Below are 25,763 nucleotides of genomic sequence, written 5' to 3'. Positions count from 1 at the left end.
GATCCATTCTTTCTGTGGAATTTACAAGAGACGACGAACTGAAGAAGTGATTAGTCTGATCTACTGGAATTAAATACACACAGTTGCCCAAATGAATTTTTTGAACGTACTTTGATCACTTTTAAGTGACACATTTTATTCATTTGAAAATGCTAAATTTCAAAATGGGATATATCTCTACCATTCCAATCATTCCTTGTTTGAAATGGGTTGAATACAGTTAGGCACACACCAAATGTGGATTCAAGATGGCATCTGAAGAGGACCCTTTTAAAATCTATAAGCTAGAATCCTAACATAGTTTAATAGATCTCTTAGGGAAAGGACGCTGTGCCCTATGTTGAAGGAGACGACACTCTAGTCTAAATTCACTCCTGAGAACAGGCAGTGGGCTCGTCCGCACACGAGGAGAGAAATTGTCCAAGACGTCTAACTGAGAGGAATTGCAGTAGGTTGTGTAGGGACACGCTGCGTGGGGTGTCTACATCCAGCAGCACACAAAATCATGTTCCAGGAAATCCATTTTTTTCCCGAAAGAGAGAGAGAGATAAGGGAGAGAGCATGCCCCTAATGGCCAATCATTAAGCCTGAAGGCTGTCTGGATTGGAGATCTGCCTTGGAGTGAGGACAGGAGCCAATAAGAGAAACATTAAAATTGACTGTAGTTCACAAAGCAAAGTACTTTAGTTAACGCCATTCACATTTACATCAAAGGGGAAACACACCTGTATATCTATTCACTCCACTCGACAGCAGCATTTGCTTCTGCTCAGCTAAACCCTTCAGCTGTTCGTCTACTCTACTCCTCGTGTCCACAAGCATGCATATTGAAATTGTGCTCTGTGGCGACCTTCCTTACTTTCCTGTCCTCATGTATTGCCCTAGTTTCTTGAAGCACCATCTTATATCTGGACTCTCTAAATATATTGGCTCATCCACAGATTGTCCCTACCTTCACTTTCCAATTTTCCCATCTGGGCCACCCCTCTTTGGATCTTATTTGGAGGATACTTCACAAAGCATGATCAGGGAGATTGCCAGATTCAAAATTGCTATGAGCATGCATCATTTATCAGATACATGTGTTGCACCTTGATAACAATTATGTATGTTACCGAAGGTTGTTAAGAGGTTCATTGTACCTGGCCTGCAATCTTGTATTGCATCCCATGAAACATGACAAGCTGTGTTACCCACCTACACCAAGCAAGATTAAGAAGCAAATTGCAATTTAATTAATCAAATCCTCTTTGTCGGCGGTTGTCTACAAGCGATGCCTTCTAGCCAGATGTTGAAAAGGTCTCAAGAAATGTTGTTCAGACGTCGTTCATAGATGGTAATTTATCAGTAAGGGGGATGAATAACGCTCCCAATTTTGCCGCAAAAAAACTGGAATGACCATATACACAAATGTCCCTCATCTCAAGCTGTTTGAATAAAAGGAGGCGTTTTATATTTTTTTGGTATCAATATCGAGTGGTTGAAAATAGTTAAGTTTAGCACCAGTCTATCTGGCAAATTGCACCAAAGATTGCTCAACATATTCCCATGCTCAACTTACGCATGAGAATGGCCAACATATACTTCTATCATAATATTGTTAGCCCTTATTCCATTCCATTATACAAACTGGGTCGTGGGGTGCTGGAGCCGATCACAGCTGGCATTGGGCAAAGACGGGGTTCACCCTGGACAGGTCGCCAGTCCAGCACAGGGTTCATATAGAGACAGACAACCATTCACGATCACATGCACACCGACAGGCAATTTAGAGTCCAATTAACCTGCATGTCTTTGGACTGTGCAATGAAGCCGGAGAACCCGGAGAGAATCCACGCTGACATGAGGAGAACATACAAACTCGAACGACGGACTGCCCAGACCGGGATCCGAACCCGGCTGTGAAGTGACAGTGCTAGCCACTACACCACTGTGTCCTTCTTAGCCCTTATTTACTTAATTAATTCAAACTTGACAAATTGTGGTGTGCTCATCTGCTCTTCAGGAGATCTTCTATATGATATTTATGATATGCCATCTCCCCCTGAAGATCCCCTCTTAAAAAAGACAATTTACGGGCCTATGGGTATCTAATATCTAAACAATGTTTAGCATGTTATCCAGTCGCATGAGGCTACTTAGAAGGTTACTGCAACTACTACACTGGTGCCTCTTCTCCTATATTTTTAGGGGATTTTGAAACGGCTTTTAGGACTGTAATAAAAACCTCTAAGTGTGTCCCATAAAGGTTGGAACTTAGCATGGGGAAAATCAAGATTTGATCTGGATATTAGGCACATGAAATGCTTGGTGCAGCCACTCGTCTTTTACAGACCTGCCCAATCAATGATCTCTTTCTTGCCTTGGAGAAGTTGCATTGTGCTATCAAAGTGAACAAGTCAGCAAATTGCTCATCCTATGTGAAGTTAAGAGAGTGATTGGCTTTCATCTGTTGTTCTTTGTGTAGTATTTCATTGCAATGGGATCCACACAAAGGCCCTCAACAACCCTGTGGATATGCCTTTTCCCAGTTCTGTGAACACTGGTGTTATTGGTCTGGGATTGACAAGTTGTTAGCTGCTATTGGTTTTCCCCCTTCCCTCTGTGTAGTTTGAAATTTGATTTTAGTTTTCTTTTTTTCAGGCATGTGTCTAGTTTCTTGTTCAGTACTTTGATTTGACCTGTGACCTGATTATCGACTTCTACATGGCAGTGTAGGTGCTGGGAGTTGATGTTGATGGAGATGTACATTCCTTACTGCCTGGATGTACCGTCAGCATTAATAATTGACTGGAATAAATGGGGGGCTTTGCTATCGTGTCACTCCACCCTCCACATTGCAGACTATTCTTGGTGAGCACCGCAGCCAGCTGCTGATGTGCTTCTTCTGTTTACACATATCGTTTTTGGCATATAAGAACTGCTCCACCCTCAAACATGTTTGGATGAGAATCTACTGTGAAATATCGAGCCTCTTTAGAAGGTGATGCCTGTGTTTGCAAAACGATGGTTACAACATGTAACCGTCATTGTTCTTGTGTAGCCACCTTTCCCTAAAAACTTTGAAGTGTTGTTGTTTTGTTCAAAATTAAGATTTGTCTTTCAAAACGCACCCCCTTATTTGCATGCGCCTCTGCGCATGCAATTCCCTGCAGTGGTATTAATGTATTTGCATGTGCTGGCTAGGAGCCGTGGAAGTTTTTGATGTGTCACAACGAATACTTTGGCTCATTAGGATGAGGATAACCTGACGGTTATTATCTTTTCTCCTTTTTAATTGATGCTTTGAAGTAGCACATGAAAGTACTGTGTGTGTCTGTGTGTGTGTGTGTGTGTGTTATTTGGTGCTTGAATTAATTCTGTCCTCAGTTCCACTTGCAGCAGTCCTCAATCTTCACCGCAGACCAAAAAACAGTGATTACAGCTGTGTGTCTGACGCCCCGGGGCTTCTGCACAACAGGCCATAGCTGAACAACTGCCAAGTCAGGCCAGTGTGTGACTAGTTGTGTGTGTGTGAGTGTGTGTTTGGCGTGTGAAATACCTAAAGAGACGGAAATAAAATACAAAGAGTCATGCTGATGGGTGTCAAACTTCTCTAATTAATCCCCAATCTAATTTGAGCTAATATTTAAAGTAATTCTCACTTATATTCACCATCAGATTTCCAGATCACTAGATTGTAAAACTGCAGCATGCTGTTTGTTTTCAAGAAGAAAAAGAAAGGAAAGAAAACAATGTATGAACATTACGAAACGTAACTTTAGTAGTCATTGGGCTAACCCTGGTTTTTCAACACACTGCAAAATATATTTAACATCCTATATATACCTAATATACCTAATCCGATATACCTAAAACTTAATCAAATCAATATTACACGTATATGGCTATTTTCTATTCCCAGATACTGATCCTGCACTTTAAACCATCTCGCTGACCAAAAAATGACATGATGCCCATCTTAGCTCTCTCCTTATTGATGTCATTGAAACCCTGGTTCAAATCCCGGGCCACAACTTTCCCCCCAGAATTTCTGGCCCTGTGCACTCAAGAAAGAGAGGTCTGCTTAATGGGGTGTACACACTGAAGTCGGATGTGCCCACCACTTTCCCTCACAGACAAAGTGAGGTGTGGTGCCTGTGTGGAGACGCTGTCTGTTGTACTCCACCCGTCTTCCCAGGCAACACGGGTGGAGTTCAGTGGAGAGTGTGGTAATTTGTTCCCAGCTAACGATTAGGAACAATATGAAATTGTTTCTTGTGAGAAGCGGGCCAGAGGATTAAGGTGCATCTAGTGTTGACACACGGAAGGGATGCAGAGCAAACAGCCACGCAAAGGGGGTTTATCCCTCGTCACCGCCAGCCATGCCTCTCCTGCCTGGCTGAGGCGAGCTTCAGGACAGCTGGTGAAGTATTGCTCCGGTTCTCATTGCTTAAAGGTCACCGTAATGAAGTTGGGCTGCCTGTGCTTGAGCTGAAGCAGGATACATTTTCAAAATTGTATCCCCCCCCCCCCCTTTATGCACACACTTCTGGTCATTTGGACATTTTCTGTCAACACCGTCTCCCAGGAATTATGTCTTTAATCCAATAATTTCCAACTGCACTTTTTTTTTTTAAAGGGAACATAGATCATGGTCTCGCTTTTCCTCCTGTCAGGCTACCGTAAATCAACGTTTAAACAAAACCACTATAGCAATCCCGAAGGGATTTCGTTCAACGACATCAATTTCATTTGTCAGCACTGTCATTGAGCAGCAATGAAAACAGAGTTGTTTTCTGCACAGACATATGTCAGATTACCGAATACATTACCTCTCCACTGTTTTGACTATGTGTTTTAATGCCAATCATATAGCAGATGCAGGTCCGGTTTAAGAGTTTTTTTAAACAAAGCCAAAACAGCTACGGATCAAGCAGTTACATTTGCTTAAGAATGGTTCTTTACTACCCACCCATGAGTGTAATCTGTTTTATCCACATGCAATGGATGTAAATAGTCTGGGGAGATATTGTGTATGGTGCCCACAGTCGTAGCATTAATATTGAGGAGGCCGGTGATTTAGGAGCCGAAGTGTCTTCTTTATCCCATGTTTTGATATTTACTTTGTATAATAAGAGGTAGTAACACAAACACTTTCACTTTGGCCGTGGCTCATAGGTCGAGTAGTCATCCTGAAACTGAAAGGTAGCCGGCTTGCCCATAGTTCCTTGAGTCAGACACTGAAGCCCCAGTGGAACGGGTTAAAATGCAGAGACCAGTAAATATGTAATGTGATATTTGTACATTGCCCCACTGCGGGACTAATGAAGGATTATGTTTATTATTATTAAATCAGTGCCACGTTGACTGATGGTTATGTCTACGGCTTGTACAAGGGATTTGGCATTCATTTCTGAATTTAGTGTTGGGCGTGATACTGCTGCTTTCATTTGGTTGAACCCATTGGAACCAAATATATAAACATAAAGGGGTGTCACAATCTAAACGGGGCATTCTTTTACTTGCAGCCTGGGCTTTTTGAGCAACTCTTCTAGTTGGGATGGGAGTTGTAGCTCAGTAAGTCACATCAGTGCTGACACATTTTATTTTCTTCCACAAATTTACATTGACACCAATTGTCCTTTATCCTTTCATTTCACGATTGCTTTTAAGATTTCATTTCATGGGGGCACGGCATGAATCATGCGTTTCTGGAGCTATTATCCTGACCTTTTAAGTCCCTACGAGGCAGACGGTACCAGATTGTCCTTAAGCCAGATCCGCTATAAAATATGGAGCAAAGTTACCGAGGAGCCTGAAGATCAGAGCTTTTGGAGTTACAGCGCATATACTGACAAACTGCTAAATCAATCCTCCTCTCGAGGAGTTATAAGTGTGACCTTCCGGTTTTCTCCCTTTTCAAAGTGTTGTGGTGTAGAGTCAGCTTACGGGCTGAGCGCACCAGACCATGCATATTATGCATTCTTCAATGCATTGCTCGGGACTGAATGGGAACTTTAGTGACTGACAAGATGATGGACTCAAACTCAAAAAGGACCACAGTTTAACTCATCACTGTCAACCTACCATGACTAAAGATACACATGTCACGCAGACAAAAACAAGTGTGGAAAAGCAGGCCAAAACTTATTTCAGACTGGATAGCTACAGTGGCAAAGCAACACCTTTTTCAGGTGACAGCTGCCATCCGATGCCACCCTCTAAGCTTTTACCACGGCACAAGCTGGTTGATAACATGTGAGAAAACAACATGCAGCCAGGTGCCGAGGGTCACTGCATCTGAAATCACCGTTAACAGCTGCCATAACTTTTCAGCAATCCCATAACTGAGATTCCTGAGATTTACCATGTTCTTAATGTTAGCTCCAAACTGGCAGGTGTGCTCTAGATGCAGGCGAGGTGCAATACAAAGGAATATAGAGGTGAGTGTACAAACACTGAGCATACTTTAGTACAAGAGCCAAGTGGTGCCTTGTTAAGCCTCCCTCCTTTTCAAGTCCTTTCTCTCTGGTATGAGAGGTTACAACCCATAAATTCAGGCTGTAAAATGTGTCGGCGAGGCTCATATTGTGATGCCCTCTGTAATAATTCCGAGCATACCTCGGTTGTTTATGTATGATAAGTGTGTGTGTGTGTGTGTGTGTGTGTGTGTGTGTATGTATGTGTGTGTGTATGTTTGTGTGCGCGTGCCCAGAGCTTTTAGAAATACCCTGGGCAACGACGACGTAAACATTTATTGATCGGGATTATTTTAGAGAGGCAAACCGTGCAGTCGGAGTCTGAGATATTAGAGATGAAATAACAGTTACAGGCGAGGAGAGCTGGACCTCTCTGACATATATGTGGTCGATCTTTTCCTGCATGCAGTTCTAAGACTGGGATCGACCGAATAAAATAAAAACACCGGTTCTACCATGATGTCCTCGTCTCTCTGATTTTCTGGCTTTCATAGCCGAACCCTTCACTTGGCGCAGCGAGGCAGAGTGGAACGCCTCGGGCCCTCCTTCCTGTTTCTGACCCCAGCAGCCTGTGCTCGTGTTGGCGCCTGCTCCAAGTTTCACCAGAATAGAGGCATATTTCTCAAATCTTCCTTGCATACATCGGAATTGCAAGGGCAGAATTTACACAATTGTTCCTCATAATAATGGTCTCAATTTTAAGTCGGTACTTCAATAACTCACCTCTGGCCAGATACTCCTGAAATTGAACAATATCAATAACCCTTGCATCGATTCACTTTATATACACTTGGATACATTTTCTACATTTTTCATTGTTACTTGTTATTTATTTTTTCATATCCTTTCTTCTCTAAATTCTTAAATGTAACATGCTCTGCTATTTTCTTTTATTGTATTGTATATATCGTAAACATGCTTGCTGCTGCAAAAAAATAAATGTAGCAAGGTAGTATATCTAATCTAATGTCATCCAATTGACAAACTTTGTATCACATAGACTTTGTATCTATTTCTCCGCAAATACAACCCGATAAGTATGACTTTTGGAATTTGCTTTCGCAGCATCTCAGATGCCGTCTTGTGCATTATAAATGAATCATTTACATACTCTCTCTCTCTTTTGTATCAATGCACATTGCCAGGTTGCATCGAGTTTGAGATATTTAGCTTGCGGTACCAGAACTGACTGCTGAATGCAGTTGTTCCTTAAAGTGATTTCCAGTTGCTGAGCCATGTGGGGACTGGTATGTTGTCAGCTTTATTTACTCTCAAACACATTGTCGCAGGCCTTTGTGCTCAGGCGCACATGTAGCATGAGCATTGCTATTCAAAAGCATATATAGTTTACACCCACAGGCAAGCTGACATGTGTCTGTAAGTGGAGCAGCCACAAGTCAACACAGTTCGTCTTGGAGTTGTGAGAGCCGTCAGAGTTACATGCACACACACATACACACACACACATGCATATGCATTAAATGAGAGTACATCCTCATGCACATTTAGTATGTATGAAGACAAGAGCATCTGAATGCAAACGCTACCTGTCAACAGACATATCAGCAGATTCAAAATCAGACTCTCTTTTATGAACTTTTCTCCTCCCATGCCGTCTTGTTTTTTTGTTTTTCCTTTACACATATGCAAGCTTACCTGTGAAAGGTTTTTCTCCTCTCACAACTGTCTCGCATTCACACAGTTATTGATTTGCGTGTCTGTATAATTCTATGGGTGTTGTCTTCGAAAAGCTACACTTAACCTGTTCATTTCTGAAGGTTTAGAAATATTGTACGGCAGGTTTGGAGAATCGGCAACGCCTTCATGTGATGTATTGTATATCCATAACACTAAATGGGTACAAGGCTGCCCTTCGAATTCTGGTTCAAGCACCTGTATTGACAAACATCTATCCAGCTGAAGTGTTTTCAAAAACGGACTGTCTGTGCTGACTGGCAGTTCAACTCAACGGGTGCTGTTCTGTACTTAACCTGGCTATATAATTTATTGCACAAGGCATACACTATTAATTGCAGCCTTCTTTGCACTGCCATAACACTTTGGCAGCACTGTAGAGTTGCCAATCAAACGGGCACCCAGTACATAATTTACCCGCTGTGTGTATATATATAGTTACTGTATGTTTGTTTGTTTTTGTGTCTTGTTTGTCTGTATATGGATTTATTCTGAATACAATAACTCTATGTTCCTGTTTACATTTGTGGACACTGCATATGAGTAGACTCTGACAGCTGAAGTCAAATCCATCAAAAATGTGCGAGCTCAAGCTTCATCTGGGAATTTAGTATAAACTCTATGCTGCAACAACTCCTGCAGCGCCTCTTCAACCTCAGCCTGAGGCTGGGGGAAGTCCCGGTGCTGTGGAAGACGTCGTGCCTGGTCCCTGTCCCAAAGAAGTCAACACCATCTGGCCTCAATGACTACCGACCGGTCGCCCTCACCTCCCATGTGATGAAGGTGCTGGAGAGGCTGGTCTTGGCCCACCTCTGGCCGCAGGTGAAATCGTCGCTGGACCCTCTGCAATTTGCTTACCAGCCTCATGTGGGAGTGGACGACGCCATCATCTACCTGCTGCAACGAGCTCAGTCGCACCTGGATGGAACCGGTGTCTCTGTGAGAGTCACTTTCTTTGACTTCTCCAGTGCATTTAACACCATCCAGCCACTGCTGCTGAGTGAGAAGCTGCGGGTGGTCGGTGTGGATGCATCCACCATCTCCTGGATCACTGACTACCTCACAGGCAGACCACAGTTTGTCAGAATGGGCGTGTGCTGTCTGGAACGGTGGTCAGTGATGTTGAGCCCCACAGGAACTGTTCTGTCTCCCTTCCTCTTCACCCTGTACACCAGTGACTTCCAGTACAACACGGAGTCATGCCATCTGCAGAAGTACTCTGATGATTCTGCAGTGGTCGGGTGTATTAGGGATGGACGGGAGGAGGAGTACAGGGCAGTGGTGAGTGACTTTGTAAAGTGGGCCGATGAGAACCACCTGCGGCTGAACGTGGCCAAGACCAGAGAAATGGTGGTGGACTTCAGGAGGAAGGCGACAGCTCCTCCACCGCTGAGTGTCCTGGGAGTGGACGTGGACATGGTGGAGGAGTACAAGTACCTGGGCGTCTCCATCGTCTGCCGACTGTACTGGAAGGCCAACATCAACGCTGTGCACAAGAAGGAGATGAGTCGACTCTTTTTCCTGAGAAAGCTTCGATCCTTCAACGTGTGCAGCAAGATGCTGGAGTTATTCTACCAGTCGGTTGTCGCCAGTGTGCTGCACTTTGCCATTGTCTGCTGGGGGAGCAGCATCGGAGCCGGTGACACCAGCCGTCTCAACAAACTGGTTAGGAAGGCTGGCTCCATCATCGGCTGCCAGCTGGAGCACCTGGAACAGGTGGTGGAGAGGAGGACGTTGAAGAAACTTGTGTCCATATTGGACAACCCGGACCAACCTCTCCATCACCTCCTACAGGGACAGAGGAGGACTTTCTCCAGACGTTTCCTCACGCTCCGCTGCCACAAGGACAGATACAGGAGAACATTCCTGCCGGCGGCTATGAGGCTCTATAACAGATCACCTCTTGCCAGATCATAGTGCAATAACTACAACAATAACTGAATACTTACACTATGTTGATCTGCACTTCACACATCTCATTTGTTTGCACTACACACATACACACACATTTCATTTCATTTGCTCTGCACTCATACACACACTTTGCTTTTTGCACTCTGTCTATATTTAATATTTTTGGGATTTGATCTGTCAGTGTTGTGTGTTGTGTATGCATGTGTGTTGTATATTTACATATATATTTTGTTTTGTATTTTACTTTTATCTTACTTGTGTACTTCTATATCTTTCATCCCTGTTTCTTATATTTTGTGTTTTGTTTTTATTCTTGTGTGTTGCTGCTACTGTCACGACAAATTTCCCCTTGGGGATTAATAAAGTATATATCTATCTATCTATTAGTTTGTGCTAACGTTTATATATATCTCTCTCACTGTGTGTGTGTGTGTGTGTGTGTGTGTGTGTGTGTGTGTGTGTGTGTGTGTGTGTGTGTGTGTGTGTGTGTGTGTGTGTGTGTGTGTGTGTGTGTGTGTGTGTGTGATGAATTTTTTTAGGGGAAATACAGAATAATATAGGTCTTCTATCAGAATGATGTATGCCCTCGTGTGAAGATTATTAGCGTGCACTATTCAGATTGAACTCGTCACCTAACCTCCCTGCTTTCCCACAACCTTTAATCTCATTTACTAATAATACTAATCTCAATTAATTCTCAGTACAAGAAGGATTGGAAAACTGTCTATTTCTCTCTCTCTCGCCCACATAAGTGTTTCCCCTGCAGTCACGCTGTCTGTCTTACTTTCTCCTTTAAACCCCTTTTAACACCAAATTACATCATTCTTGCTTTAGTATATAATTGTAACATCTCATTCTCCTTTTGCCTTCAAAGCTTTTGTTTATAGCTGTTGTCCTCTTTTCCCTTTCCCTGGTATTGTCTTATTTTTATTCATATGCTCCGTCTACTTTCAATTATACATTCATGAATATGTTTCTGTGTGATATATATATATATATATATATATATTATTATATTTTCTAATTTTCTAATTTGTTGGTACTTGGATTAAACATAACATGCCTTTTAATAGAATGTTGGCACAGTGAAAACTGCATCCAATCCTTTCTGTGACTTAACAATATGTCCCCCTTTTTGTCTGCATTTTTTATTTGTATCCAACGCAACACCCGCTGAGATGAGCTGTGACATCGTCTCAGAGCATGATACATTTCCTCACATATAAACACTGGTGTCATCCTTGAGGAGGAATATTAATGATAGCAACAGGTGTCTTTGATTTATCAAATGCTGACTGTAAGGAGAATAAAGTGAATCATGTATATTACCAAGAAAGTATTGCATCGTTCCAAAGTGTTGATTGGATGTTATTGAGAGGTGATTATAGCACTTACTCATTTTTATATGTAACGGTAGATCACAGATTTACTTCAGGAGGGAAGTTTTTGGTTGAATGCACTATTGTGACTAAACCGATGGAGGCAAAGTCGATAGATGATTCAAAATGTGAAAACGACCCAGAGGTTATCTAATGGACTTTCGGACTGTGACAGGATGTGTGGAAGGGAGATTGGTAGGCCCAAGTAATTGGAATTTGTAGTACGGACTGGGGTTTAGCTTTCGTATTTTGGGAGTTGATGGATTTATGGGACTTGGTTTGGAAGGGATGAAGGAGAGAAAAACAAGATCAACACAACAGAAAATTAATCAAAGAGGAAGAAAAAATGTGCAAAAGGATGAAAAGCAGTGAAATAGAAAAGACCCAGGGACAGATTTACAAAGACCCTCGCTCCTTGTTTCTGATGTATTCTTGCTGCCTGCGTGTTATTTATCAAACCTATGCCAGGCTTGGTTTCAACAATTCACCTGTCATCTGGATCAAACACACACACACACACACACACACAATATGTGTGTGTGTGTATTTTTGTGACCAGTGAAACGTTACTCTACCCTTTATGCATATGTGTTTGAAGGAGGATCACACGCATACAAAAATAGACAGACATGTATAATATACATGTGCTGTTGACTTTATATTCCTCTGGGTTTACCAAGCTTCATTTCTAGGTGACTCTGCAAATGTGCACTTTTTTTTGTTTTTGCAAAGACCTATTAAAATATTGGTTTGAAAATCTGGCCAGCTTTCTGTTCAAATCTGACAAAAAGTGAACACATCACAAAAGATGTGCTCGTGAATTGAACAAAACTGCACAAAACGTGTTGCACTGACAGAATAAGAGACGGCAATATATTTCATAATACCAAACAAAGAGGGCACAGAAAGTTGTGGCTGTGTAGTCATCAAACATGGAATATGTTTTGATGTTATGACACCTTTATTCATAAAGGTGACCATTCCATATTCCCTCCGTCATCATCATTTTTACTTCACCGCAGAAGTTCATGCGTTTATTCCAACTAGTCAGACTTCACAATTTATACACCATTTATATGCTTTGAAATTGCAGATTTCCTGAATGTAATGAATAATCCTCTTTCACCATCACAATATGATCACTCCTTCAAAGCAGCTCGAAGGCTGCCCAAATCTAAGATTATGTTACGAGCGCATGCTTAAGTAAATTAGACGCTAATCTGACACATCTAGAAAGTGCAGATTTAATAGAAGCCTAATTTGTGCTCTTTCATGTATATAAATCTGCTCCAGAGCTTAAACTCATCTAGTTTTTAGTGTCTAAAACCTTTCAAATGGAGTGACATTTTTTTGGACAGCCCTCATTTGATGAACATGCTTTTCTGGGTTGTGTGTTGAGGAAAATAGTCAACATTAAGTTATTTATGTTTTTGGCTAATATGAACATGTCATCCACGCATTTATTTCAACATGTTCTCACTCCCAACTTGTCAAAACAACGGCAGCTTTGTCGGTGGCCCTACTCTCATATCTGCGAAGCTCTCCATAATCCTTCTTTATTCACAACGTTGAATTATTTTTAAATCAATGCTGATTCTTGATTTCCCACACGGACACAGACACCAACATTCATTCATTCATTCGTCCTCCCCGGACTCCTTTCCAGAAAGAGCGCCAGGCTTTGAGGCAATTTCTTGGGATAGAGACGTCGATACATTATTCTAAATAGCCTTGGCCCCGCTTCCAAAGCTGTATCCAGTTCTCTTTATACATCCATGCTCCATACGCAGACGTTGTCATTATTTATGCTACGTCAGCTGATTTCCTTCTTTTACTTTGACCATAACTACGGCCACGGAGAGCAGCCATAGTTGGAGCCATAGGGCCGCTGACCAAGCCGCCCTATTTGATGTATCTGGGGGTGAAAACAGGCTGTTGATTTAATCTCAGCCATATGTTAGGGATTATATTACAGGGCATACTTGCCTCTTTCACTGCCTACAGATTTAGGATATTATTGATAACTGTCACAGCCCTAAATGTGCCAGGTTACATCGCTTCGAGGACACCCCCAGATGATCAAGTGGTAACCTATTGTTAACAAAAAGGTGCCCATTATTTATTTTTTTATATATACTTAATATTTTATTTAGGTATTTTTACAGTTTAACAAGAAATACAACCTTTAAAAGTAAGAATGAATAGAAACAAATGAACCATGAATCTGGCTACGAAGGGCCATAAAGAAACCGTCATTATCTGTGAAACTGAATGCATACAAAAAAAGTTCCACCTACAATCATGGACACATGTCTGCGTATAGAGGGTCAATGAATTCAATAAATGTCTCGTATGAAATATGGAGATATTTTACTGGATTATTATAGACTAAATATATATATATTTTTTTAAATCAAACCATTTAATAAGATGTTCAAAGCAGCACAAGGTGAGCACTTAATACATTTCGGCTGATCTGCGAATGTGCCTTTTTCTTCTCCCTTTTCTATATGTATTTATATGAGCGTTTCCGTCTCCCTCCCTCAGTCTGTCTTCGTCTCCGTCCACCACCTCTCGGGCATGTACGAACACGTCGCGTATATTCCGAACCAATTTTACACCACATTGCCCTGGCTGCGCTCTCCAATCCCGCCAGACTCTTGCACTCGAAAGCCAAACTCGACTCTCGACCTGCATAAGTGCACCCGAGCAAAAGAATAGCTCCGGCTTCTCTGCGAGCACGTTTTACACCGACTTAATAGAACTTTTAATCATGTCTAAAATCTTTATGGGGCGGGCACGTTTTCATGAGCTGTGACATAATGTTTATGGAGTGAGTAAAGGAAGGGGGTTTTACCTGCATTGCACCGCAGTCGCACAGGAATTATGACCGCGTCCAATGAACAAGAGAGAATATGTTGAATATCATGAAACATCAACACTTTTTAAGGACTGTATAGTATGACATGGACTTTTTTAAGGTGAATTCAAAATAGGCTGCTCACTTGTATATACTACTAAGTGTCCTTAGCAAAAAGCAAAAAACAATCTTTTTTGTCATTTTGTGTCTTTGTACAGAACCTTTGTATTTACGTATAACTCTGAATAACTCGCCCATGACTTCATAGTCTGCTGTCTACAGCATGAGTGAGGAATCATGTATCCGATCTGCAGCTGTTCCAGAACAGCAGCTTGCTTTACTCAAACTAAAGCAGTCATTGCTTCACATATCGGTCTTCTGCTAGATTCTCACTTTAATGTTCTACTTCTTCAGGATCTGAAGTTTAATATAGTCATCTTTGGTTTTTCTCAACCATTAAAAGAGTGTGCTCTCCCCCAAGCTAGCTTTCACACAATAGGCATACTATCCCGGAGTTGATGGGAATGTGCTCGACCATGCATTCATTTTCAAAAAAAGACGTTACTATATTTCAGCACCCAGCCGTTGTTATTCGTCCCCTCTCATGTGTAAAATGTGTGACTGGATTAGATCTTTGAAAGTGTGTCGTGAACTATTGGTGGAGAGGGCTTTAAAATGAGCACTCGACCACAAAAGGACCATTCGTCTATCAATTACTCATCTTGTGTTCTCTTGAAGTCTTGACGAAAAACGCAACAAAACCCGAATGTTTATCATGCCTCCACGGTGATCGGAGCTTTAAAAACCAGAGAAACGTCTTGATGAATATAATTAAATGTGGGCAGAGTGTAAACAATAGCAAAATCATCTGCTTACAAACTGTCAGACAACTTCTGCGGTAAAATCCAGCCACAATTATCCAGCCATATGCTCATACTTCCGAAACACATGCATCATATCTTGAATTTATTTAGAACGCTTGTGCGAGTGTGAGACCATTTCATGCCGGTGTTTTGCAAAGAATCATGTGTTTGGGAAGTAGTGTCCATTAGAGTTGATGAACGAGACTTGGGTTATGCTGCACGACTTGCTGGGAGAGTTGGTAAAGGGATGTTTTGCTGTTATGAAATGTGGCCCACATTTATTTTTTATTCATTAACACTTGTTTATCTGTTAATGTGAAGAAACCAAGTTGTGTTCAATAATTCAAGGTAGCAGGGATTCCGAAGGCTCCATGGAGCCAATTTATAGCAGCAGGAGTCGAAATGTCCTTTTTTATCAAGAGACATAGGGTCAGGTTGAATTGCTTTATGTAACATGCATAATGTCAGGCTTTTAAAGTTACACACTCAAACTCACTGTTGAGCTGCTTCATCTCTCAAAGCACTTTGTAAACTCTGTTTTTAAAGGTGCTACATTAATACAAGTTATGATCATTGTTCACATGAAAAAATGAACTTGTTGCGTAAACAATGCAAAGAAAAAGAGGAGTTTATACATTGTGTAGCTTCTCACTTCTGCAAACCTCTACGATCTGTGAGTGGAAGTGAAGGATTTGAACTTGTATTATTAACTTATGAAAAATTTACTTTTAGTAAAGAAGTGGTAATAAAGGCAGCAGTGTTACTAGAACCCTGAAATAAAAAAAGAATTGTAACCATGTGTGATATTTTTTTAAATTATAATTTTACTCTAAATTCACTGCATTATTATATACACAACTACCAACTGAAAGCACTTAGACATCTGACTATGATCTATAATTACCCCTGTGGGGGTAAAGCGTTTGCCTCTTACGGAAGAGTAAGTATGTATGAGCCACATGTTATGGATCACGGTATTGACAAAATCAACCCGATTGTCCTTTTTTTCCTCGTCCTTGTTTGAGTTTGCCGTCGACAGGTGAAGCATTTCTTCACAGATGCTCCTTCACAGTCAACAGAAGAGCATTGATTTCATGTCTGCCCATTATCCTCTTTCCAATCTGGGAGATTAGGAAGTGTAATTACGGGGATCCAGGGGATTATACAAGCAAAACATATGTACAAGCATGAGGAAAAAAAGATTGATGTTATTGGCATAAAGTTATGTCTTCAATGGTGTGACTTTGGCTACATTATTGTGGTGAAACATGTCAGGTGATTTAAAGTAATACACATATTCATGCAGTTCAAAGCGGTCCACTCATTTGAGGTTATTTTAGATGACTTATTTATCCATCAGTGGCTTAACACTTTGCAAATCCCTGGCAATTATCACTTGTGGCAGCTCTCGTGCATCCGGATGTGTGTTTTGATGTCGAAGTGGCAGCGCAGCACCGACAAAGCCTCTTAACTCTCCCAGCCACGCTCTTGCTCTCACACTAACTTGAAAACAAACATGGGCACTCTGGGGAAGTGACCCAATTTGATCACCGAATGAAGCTCCGGAGACTTGCTAACGACGGACAAATTACCAACAGTGGCCAACAGATCAGACACGGAGGGACAGGAACGAGAGGTGGAACTTCTTACTTCCTCTATAGAGCTTGAGTATAATTACATCTGTGTGGTGTATAGCAACCACATTTAGATGGAAGATTTTTGTCTTTCAGGGTTTTTTGTTTTGTTTCAGCACTACATATTGCCGTTATAAATGATTCAGTAAAGTTAGGATAACCACCCATTGCCTATTCCTCTCACTTTAACGTATAACCAGTCACAGGCTTAATTTATTGTCCATCAAAAATGAGGTCAAAGCAAGCTAATTGAAGTCTGGCGGCACGCTGGGCAAAAAAAAAACCCGCTTGCAATCAAAGTTTGATGAAAGAATCCAATACACAGGATAAAATGTGAGGTCAGTGTTCATTATCATTAATGTTTAGTTCAGCAGTGTAGTCAGCATAGTGGAATTACTCAATAAAGTAACCCAAGTACTTTATCGGACCTAAAGTGAATCCATTGAGAACACCAAAGGAAATTGGTCGAGAGGGAAATATATGCTTCTAAATACAACTGAGCATCTTTCATTGGAAAGTAATCGTTGCAATCAAGAGCATAATGTGAAATGATCACTCAATATTACAGGTGAAGTATTAAATACTGCAATAACTGTTCACTACAAGTTTGAATCATCGTCTTGAGTTTACTGACTGCAATCATCAACAACATATCAATATATGTATCTTGGATCTCATAATAATGCTATTTGACTTTAGTTTTTCAGCATTAATTGAATCATACAATTATTTGATTATTTGACTCATTCTTTCTTCAATTTCTTTCCATTTTTCTCCTCGTATCTTCTCACCGCCAGCACCTGGAGGTGTGTTTGGTCCTCAAGGGGAGTCGGGCTCAGAACCTGAAGATGACAGCCAAATGAAGTTCTACACAGAGCAGCACAGAGGGCGAAGGCGCAGCAAAGGTGAGGGTGAACGCAGGTGTAAGTCTTTGTATATTGTTATAAATGGGTAACATTTGAAACCCATTACCTTGCACAATGGGACGAATTTTATCCAATGCATACTGCTGAGGAGCCAATAAAGTAAAAAGTGAATCATACAATAAAACATTTAGAAAAAATAAATGAATTCAAACCGGACCCTGGTTGAATACGAGCCTGCAGCTGAGAGAAATGAGGCTAGTCATTTCTGGAATCGTCAGCGTAGCTGGAAGGAGGAAGGAGTCATGCACGTTCCCTGTGGGGTTTAAAGTGCTGTTCCATGGCTCAGCTCAATGACACTCGAAGCAGATATATGAGCTGATGTAAATGGAGGCTCGGTGATGAGCCAAGCTGAGTCACATTACTTTGATGGGAAGCATGATTTTAACTTCCGTTCCCACATAATGATATGTGATCGAGAAAACTCTGTGGATTTGTGTGGATGTGAGTGAACGACCGGAAGAACATGAAACGCAGAGACTTGGGGTCCATGCATATTTACTTAGTGATTGTAAACATGGATGAGAATGGGGGTAAAGATGGAACGTGTAGGTTTATGAACACAAAAGCCTCTCAAATTGGCTTTATAGACTCCCATTAATTGAGTTCAAAATGAAATATACACATAAATATAGTGACAGAGAATGTATTGGTTGTGGAATTTTAAAAATCCAATAATCAAAGAAAAAAAATGGTTGACTGTTCTCATTTAAGTAAACATATAGGTATAATATATATATATATATATATATATATTTTTTTTAAGACATATATATACAGGACTGTCTCAGAAAATTAGAATATTGTGATAAAGTTCTTTATTTTCTGTAATGCAATTAAAAAAACAAAAATGTCATGCATTCTGGATTCATTACAAATCAACTGAAATAGTGCAAGCCTTTTATTCTTTTAATATTGCTGATTATGGCTTACAGCTTAAGAAAACTCAAATATCCTATTTCTAAATATTAGAATATCATGAAAAAGTATACTAGTAGGGTATTAAACAAATCACTTGAATCGTCTAATTAACTCGAAACACCTGGAAACACATTTTCAAATGTTTGATTTTGTTTTGCTGTTATAAATCTTTTTTTTTACTTGGTCTGAGGAAATATTCAAATTTTATGAGATAGGATTTTAGAGTTTTCTTAAGCTGTAAGCCATAATCAGCAATATTAAAAGAATAAAAGGCTTGCAATATTTCAGTTGATTTGTAATGAATCCAGAATGCATGACATTTTTGTTTTTTTAATTGCATTACAGAAAATAAAGAACTTTATCACAATATTCTAATTTTCTGAGACAGTCCTGTATATATATATTTTTTTATTTATTCTAAAATCTCAGCATTTGGTTAATGCGATCTATAATTTTTCTCTAAAAGCATGTGGGCTCAGGACTGGGAAAGCCACACGACGCATGATCGTGATCTGCTTTTAAGTTACATTCCATGTAAATAGGTTGTTATTTCTATATAAGACAGGACGAGCGACTAATTAGAAGGAAGAATCTTTAAAATGTCCCTGTGTATTCGATTTTCTTGTTGATGCTAATCTATTTGTGGAGGTGTCTTTTTGTTGTGCCTTTCTGTGCTGAACTGAGCGCATTGAAAAGGTGTTTGGTTTGTGGCCATCAAGTAAGTGTTTGCCATTGTGAGTGTACATTCCTTTGTCGACTCAGTAGGCTTTTATAGTAATTTAGGGACCCGTTCACGAGCCCCGTGACACCACCCACACTCCAAAGGGATTAGCCGCTCTGCCACTTTCCCCGCGGACAGGTGTTGTTCTTGTCCCTTCCCGTCCTCGTGACTGCGGTAGACATGCGTTTCAGTGTGGAGGGATTCATTATCCTAACTTTGTCTTCCTGGTTTTGACCTTGAGCTGTACTTCCAAACTTCTGATGGGATTCACTGGATTCTCCTGTCACAGGGGTTTACTGATTAACACCGTTTCCAGAATGGAGCGTTTTTGCCAATTTAATTTGCACGTTGCATCAGGGATTGATGATGTTCCACTGTACAGCAGTTATTAAAGGTGTCATGTGTTGGTATGTCTTTCTGAGGTTCACACGGATCTTGCTACTTACTGCTGATACATTACTGCGTCAGCAGTTCAATACACGTCACTTAACCAGCACAATCATTTGCAACACCTGAGTACCACTGCTTGGGTCAGGAAAACAAGAATAGGCCCTCGACTATTACTATTGACTTTTCCAACAAACCTGCAGAGTGCTCACTGGGCACCACATCCCCTGAAGCCTGCAGATTTGTTATGGTGTAACAGTTAAACTATATACAGTATATGTGTTTTTTTCAATTACATTTGTAGAAGAAAAGAAATGGCTGCATCATAGTTGTGTCCTATTCTTAAAGTGCTGAATTGTTTGGACCTGGGTTCTTCTCATGATTCAAATAACCTCCTGAATTTAAAGTGCATGCCAGTTGATCCCATTGAGCAGAGGTCAAGGCTCCAGCAATGAAGGGCATGAGACACAGGGCCATGTGCTCACACAGTAGCTGAATACATAAGTCTGAAAGACTCTGGACGACCAATATAAAAACAAAAGTCAAATAATAATGGCGCTACTTCTGCCGGAGGGGAATGAAAAGTGCGATTTTATATTTAGTAGTGTCAGTTGTGGGTATTAGATTATTGAAAGAACATGCATATAATGCTGTTAGCTGTTCATTGTGGAAGTGGGAGTGTAGTTTATTTATTTGAATAGATCCTAGTGCTTTGTAAATGCAATCATTTAAAATGATAACATTATTATAATGTAAATCCTATGTTGTTATTGTTCAGTATCATTTCACGTATATTTGAAGAAAAAAGAATTACCAATTATTTTGTACAAACTTGCCAGCATTCAAATGTGTGCAGTGGACTCTAGAGTGTGTGTAGACTCCCTTCTCGCCAAAGAACAATCCCAAATAACAAAATATTGTGAGAATCTTTTTGGAAACTGCACAAGTTGTTTTTTAAGAGTACATTTCTTCTTCGGAGCGGTTGTTGAATGAGGCCCAAACCAGCGCTATGCTATCTCTGCCGCATTGCAGTGGGCCTCCTTTTCAACATGCCTACTTCTCTCCCATGATGAATATCACCAGACGGAGGTTAAGCGGCTAATTTCATTCCCTATATCTGGCTTGGAAATGGGAGCCTTGACAGAGCCAAAGGGCAACCAAAACAACCGATCCATAACCCTGTCAGTGGCAATAAGATCATACATCACGCCGGGGAATGATTCTGGGCTACTCTGCAGAAAGCAGGGGTATTCCAAGTCATCCTGTTCCTGCAGGCAAGACTTGAAGACATAAAACGTTGTGTTCTGTGTGTTTGACATCCCGTGTGTGTGAAAGTACTTCCTGTCGGGAGGTTCAAATGCAGCCGTGTGTTTGAGACCCTGATAAAAATCCGAAGGGCTTCTGTCAAACTGTTCACCTTTCTCTCTTTTCTCTTCCTCTAGGCCACCCACACAGTCCTCTGAATAAGGTCACTCTGACGTTGATTACCATCAGCACATGTGCAATTGCCATTGTCTATGCGACGCAGGATTCCTGCCCCCTCACCGTCAAGGTCACCCTCCATGTGCCGGAGCATTTTGTTGCAGATGGTAAGTTCAACACATTCATCAGACCTTGGCTGAGTCTTCAACTCAAGGAGAGTCTGAAGCAGTCGCTTCTTTTGTGTTTGGCCTTATACCGGTTTTGTAATTTCTTGGGGGGTATTTTTGCACTCTTAAGATGCAGAATACAAAAGTAAGGATGTGAAGGGAAAAGGTCTTGTCCCTGACGGGACAGCCACTAAACTCAGTTGGAAGAATGAAATCAGCAGATGCTGTACTTCAACCTTGAGCAATGCTTAGCTAAAAAAAGGATATAGATTTGTGGAGCATGTTATCATAATAGCCACTATCCATCACGGTACACCTTTTTTTCTTTGCTTTTCTTCCCCAGCCATAATTGGATACCGTTGTCCTTCAAGCAGGATTCTGCAGGGATGACTGTCGACATAGCCACGCTGTTATTGAGTGATACGATGCAATTTGTAGACGTGTTGTTGTTAGGAGGAACAGCTAATGGACCAGAGACAGCTCTGCATGCTTCCACTGTTTCTATTTACAAATGGCTCGCTGTAAAATCTCCATCGCCTCTACCGTGATTTGTGGTTCTACATTGTAATGCTTTTCAGTGTCAGTGCCCTTTCTGCACCACTGATAAAGTACGACAGACGCACATCCATCCAACAAAAAGTAAATCATGTGCTAAAACCCCCAAAGAAAGCTCCCAATGGAAAAAGAAGAAAAATGATTGATCGTCACCACAAACAACTGAACAACATTTGGAGCCATCAGACTGATAAAGAGCATTGGTGCTCAACATTTGATTGTTTTTCCCCCTTTTGCTTTTGCAGTGAGAGCGTTCAGTTGTGAAGACGTATGACATGGGACTGCATGGATTTGAATACTAACCTAATCTACACTTTCAGTAGACACAAACATTCTATTTAACTGAAGGATTATGTGTGCTTTATACAAGTGTTGTATGACATCCATGCGAAACAGTCAAAAATAAAACCTGGACTTAAAAATTAAAGAAATTATGATAATACTTTTACATGCTAACATTGAGACGGTGCAGAACATATTTTCAAAATAAATACCACCTCAGGATAATCAAGGATGTAGGTGCCCAGGCAGCTGCTCAGAGTGTCCTCCAACTGGGTCGGTTTTAAAGTCGTTGGCTTTGGGAAAATTGTAAATTGGATCAGAGTATTGGCAAGATACCACCGTATAAACCTGGCTGGAAGGTAATAGAGCCCAATGTGGAAATTGTGCAAGGAGTTAAGCGAAGTTAGAGCTGAGGCAATTTAACTAATGATTGCCATATCTCTGAGAGCCTTCACATATCAGTCGATCAGGTGCTCTTGCCGCCGGGGCCACATTTCTGGTCCGCCCACACATCCTCGATGTGTGTGCAGATGGACACACATTTCAAATGGAACAGTACACACAGCTCTAGCTTCTAGAGTGTACTCTGTGGTAACTCGAAAGACGGACACCTGGGAAAAAAACAATTTAAGCCAATATACTGTAAACGACTTTTAATGTTCAGTGGTTTGAGGTTTTTTTTATACAAGGCGTTGATGTTGGTTTTCCTCTCATCAGTTTTTCCCCGGAACAATCTCAGTGTCAGGTCCTTGTGACGGGGTGAGGCTCAGGCGCAGAGACAGGCTGGACGCAATATAAATAACAAAAAGCACTCTTTAATGAGGCAAAACAGTTGAAAAATAAACAAGGTCCAAAAGGGGCACGCAGAGGATCATCGGTCAGGGCAGGCAGGCAGGCAGGCAGGCAGGCAGGCAGGCAGGGTCAACAGGCAGGATCAGGAACACGGACAGGACGACGGGAAAAGGACAAGGAACCATAGACGACAATCCGACAGCAGACAAGGGAAAGACTGACACAATATATAGGGGGGGAAACAGGTGTACGACATCAGACAGTAACGAGACAAGAGTGGCTGAGGGCAGGTGCAGGGAATTAAACAATTAAGACAGAGAAGACACAGAGGAGACATAGGAGACACAGAACACAGGAGAAACAGAACAGGGTGTTACACTCAGTGCAGTTCCCTTCTCATACAGTATCGTTGGCTTCGGTCAAATCATAATGACATCTGGCCTCATACAAGAACCACTCGTACAAACAGAGTTATTCTTCAGTGGAGATCGATGGAAGATGAATTGTGTCATTCACCAATTCTCTTGCACTAAAAATGTCCCAAATTGGCTAAAATAAAATATACACATTAGACAGAGCTAATTCAATATTCTGTTCATCATTTCGACAATACACTGACAGTTGTATTGTATTGTACAGTTGTATTGGCTTTGGCACGGTGACTTTTCAATCTAATATTCTCAATCCACGCAGCTCCTCAGGGTCACAGGGTTCAGTGTAACACCCGACAGTGTAACAACACCTTCTGTGGGCTGCGATACTTTCTCGTCTCATATCTCCATAACTGTCATGTTCCCTTTACCTCTCTTTTTCTCTACTTTTGAAGAAAACTGCTCACAAAGAGGCAATGTTGCCAGTTATGCTGAAGATGAAATCTGGTGGCAGTCATCAGGTTGAAATGAGCTCAACTGGTCTTTTTCAGGGTTTGGTAAATTCAACTTGAAATACTTATATGAACTGGTCTCATGGAACAAAGTCAGAGGTTTTGGACTACACTTCACTGTGGTCCATTGCAAGATATCTCTATAACTATAACGTGCTGCCGATTTGTGTAGTCACTGTAGAACGATTATTGATTGTTTATTTCTGACCTCTTCCCCTCTGCGCTACCATTACAAACGAGGCAGACTTTCCACTCATATACACAAGATTTTATTTTTTTATTTTGGATGCTGCTTGAACTGACCTCTGACATTCCAAAAAGCATGCATTTAGTAAGTTCTCAACTTTGAACATAAGATACAAACTAAATCAACGGATGAAGATGGCTGATATGTCCCGTGGATATTCACAATGACTAGAGGAATCCTTATTCACATTGCGATGACTCCGATGCCTTTGCTTTAGTGCCACTCCCGGGACAATCTTCACACGGTAGCCCCATTCCAGGTAAAGCTCCAAGAACAGGGACATCATCCGTATGTTGTGCGTTCCATAAAGCGTTTATTTTGTACGTTTACTTTACTCTAAGTTGTCTTGTTCGTCTGCAAACGGGCTTGTACGGGGATTGCACTCATATACTTAAAGGAGACACCTGAGGCAGAGCAGATGTGATAAAAGGCCGGCTTAACTCATTAGTCTGGCAGGCATAAAATCGGCAGCAGGCAGCAGGAGTCAGAGCAAACAAACTAACAAATCCAACAGATAAACAAACAAAGCAAATCCAAACTGCCAAGCCACGTACAAATATAAGTTTGGTTAGGACAGGAACCGGCAGACAGGAATACAGACTATAATGCAAAGCATATGCAAGGCGTGTGAGCTACACACTGTAAAGCACTTTATTTATCCGGGTGAATTAAATCGGGGATGGGATTAAGGGAGACAACAAAGGAGATGATAGACACAAACAACACAGCACAGAAGCTAATATGGACTCGGAGGAAGGAAGCGATACACAAATAATCATATAAACATCTAGTTTCCAGTCAATAACATGATACATGGGCGGAAATAAACGTATCTACCAGGTTGATGCTTAATGTTCCTGTTTTGGTACTCCAAAGTGTGATGTGAATCATGGGATTATTTTACAATTTAAGTACAAATGTACATATTTAATTAAGTCGAGGAAGCCATGTTTCGTGACAAAAGATTAAAAGATAAATAATTAGATAATGCATTTAAGTGGATGTTTGAAATATTATGATCCACATCCCAAAGCAGTTGAAAGGGGTTCAATCGAACACAATCGTTTCCCCTCAGACTTCTGCAACCAATTCAAATCATGCACAGCAACTTTGATGGAAACTCAGCAATGTTCTTACTGCTCAGGAGGGGTTTTCTTCACAGGTCTCAGGGAAACCAACCCATAATCTAACAATTGCCTCCTCATTGTGTGAGCTGACAACATTGCATTTCTCCTCTCACTCAGCAAATGAGGGCTACTGGCAGTTCTGTTCACTAACTGCAGAGCTGGAGGAAATGGACTCGTTATGCTCACCTCTGGTCAGCCTGACTTGTGCGATGCCTTTAGGCATCCCATCTGGAGAATAGCGTGTGTATTCCAGCCTTTTGGGAGAGTTTTGGTGGTACGGTATACTTCCTTTTCAAGAACAGCAACAACAGCTCTTGTTTTGCATGGTGTCTATGATTCTTCAAGATTTACTCATTTTTATCAATTGTAGACTCAATTCGTGACTTGTATGTGTTGTAGCAAGACAACATGCGGTATTTTATAGCACAACCACCTTCTCAAATATTATCCCATACAAACCTATTTTCATTAATTTGCACATCAATATCTGAGTTGGACACGCTTCAACTTTTACTTCAATCCATATTATA

General features: G+C 41.0%; 1 protein-coding gene across 1 annotated transcript in view; it reads left to right on the top strand.

The window, feature by feature from the left end:
- Positions 1-25,763, top strand: part of LOC130205009 (astrotactin-2-like) — a 249,438-nt gene that overhangs the window by 98,467 nt on the left and 125,208 nt on the right. Inside the window, exons 5-6 of the mRNA XM_056432100.1 lie at positions 17,604-17,711; positions 21,201-21,347. Of these exons, the coding sequence (XP_056288075.1) occupies positions 17,604-17,711; positions 21,201-21,347 (255 nt within the window). The remainder of the gene's footprint in view (positions 1-17,603; positions 17,712-21,200; positions 21,348-25,763) is intronic.

The sequence above is a fragment of the Pseudoliparis swirei genome, chromosome 15 (assembly GCF_029220125.1).
Source record: "Pseudoliparis swirei isolate HS2019 ecotype Mariana Trench chromosome 15, NWPU_hadal_v1, whole genome shotgun sequence".
Taxonomy (NCBI): Eukaryota; Metazoa; Chordata; class Actinopteri; order Perciformes; family Liparidae; genus Pseudoliparis; species Pseudoliparis swirei.
The sequence above is the reverse complement of the archived record's forward strand: the minus strand, read 5'-3'. Positions and strand labels throughout refer to the sequence as shown.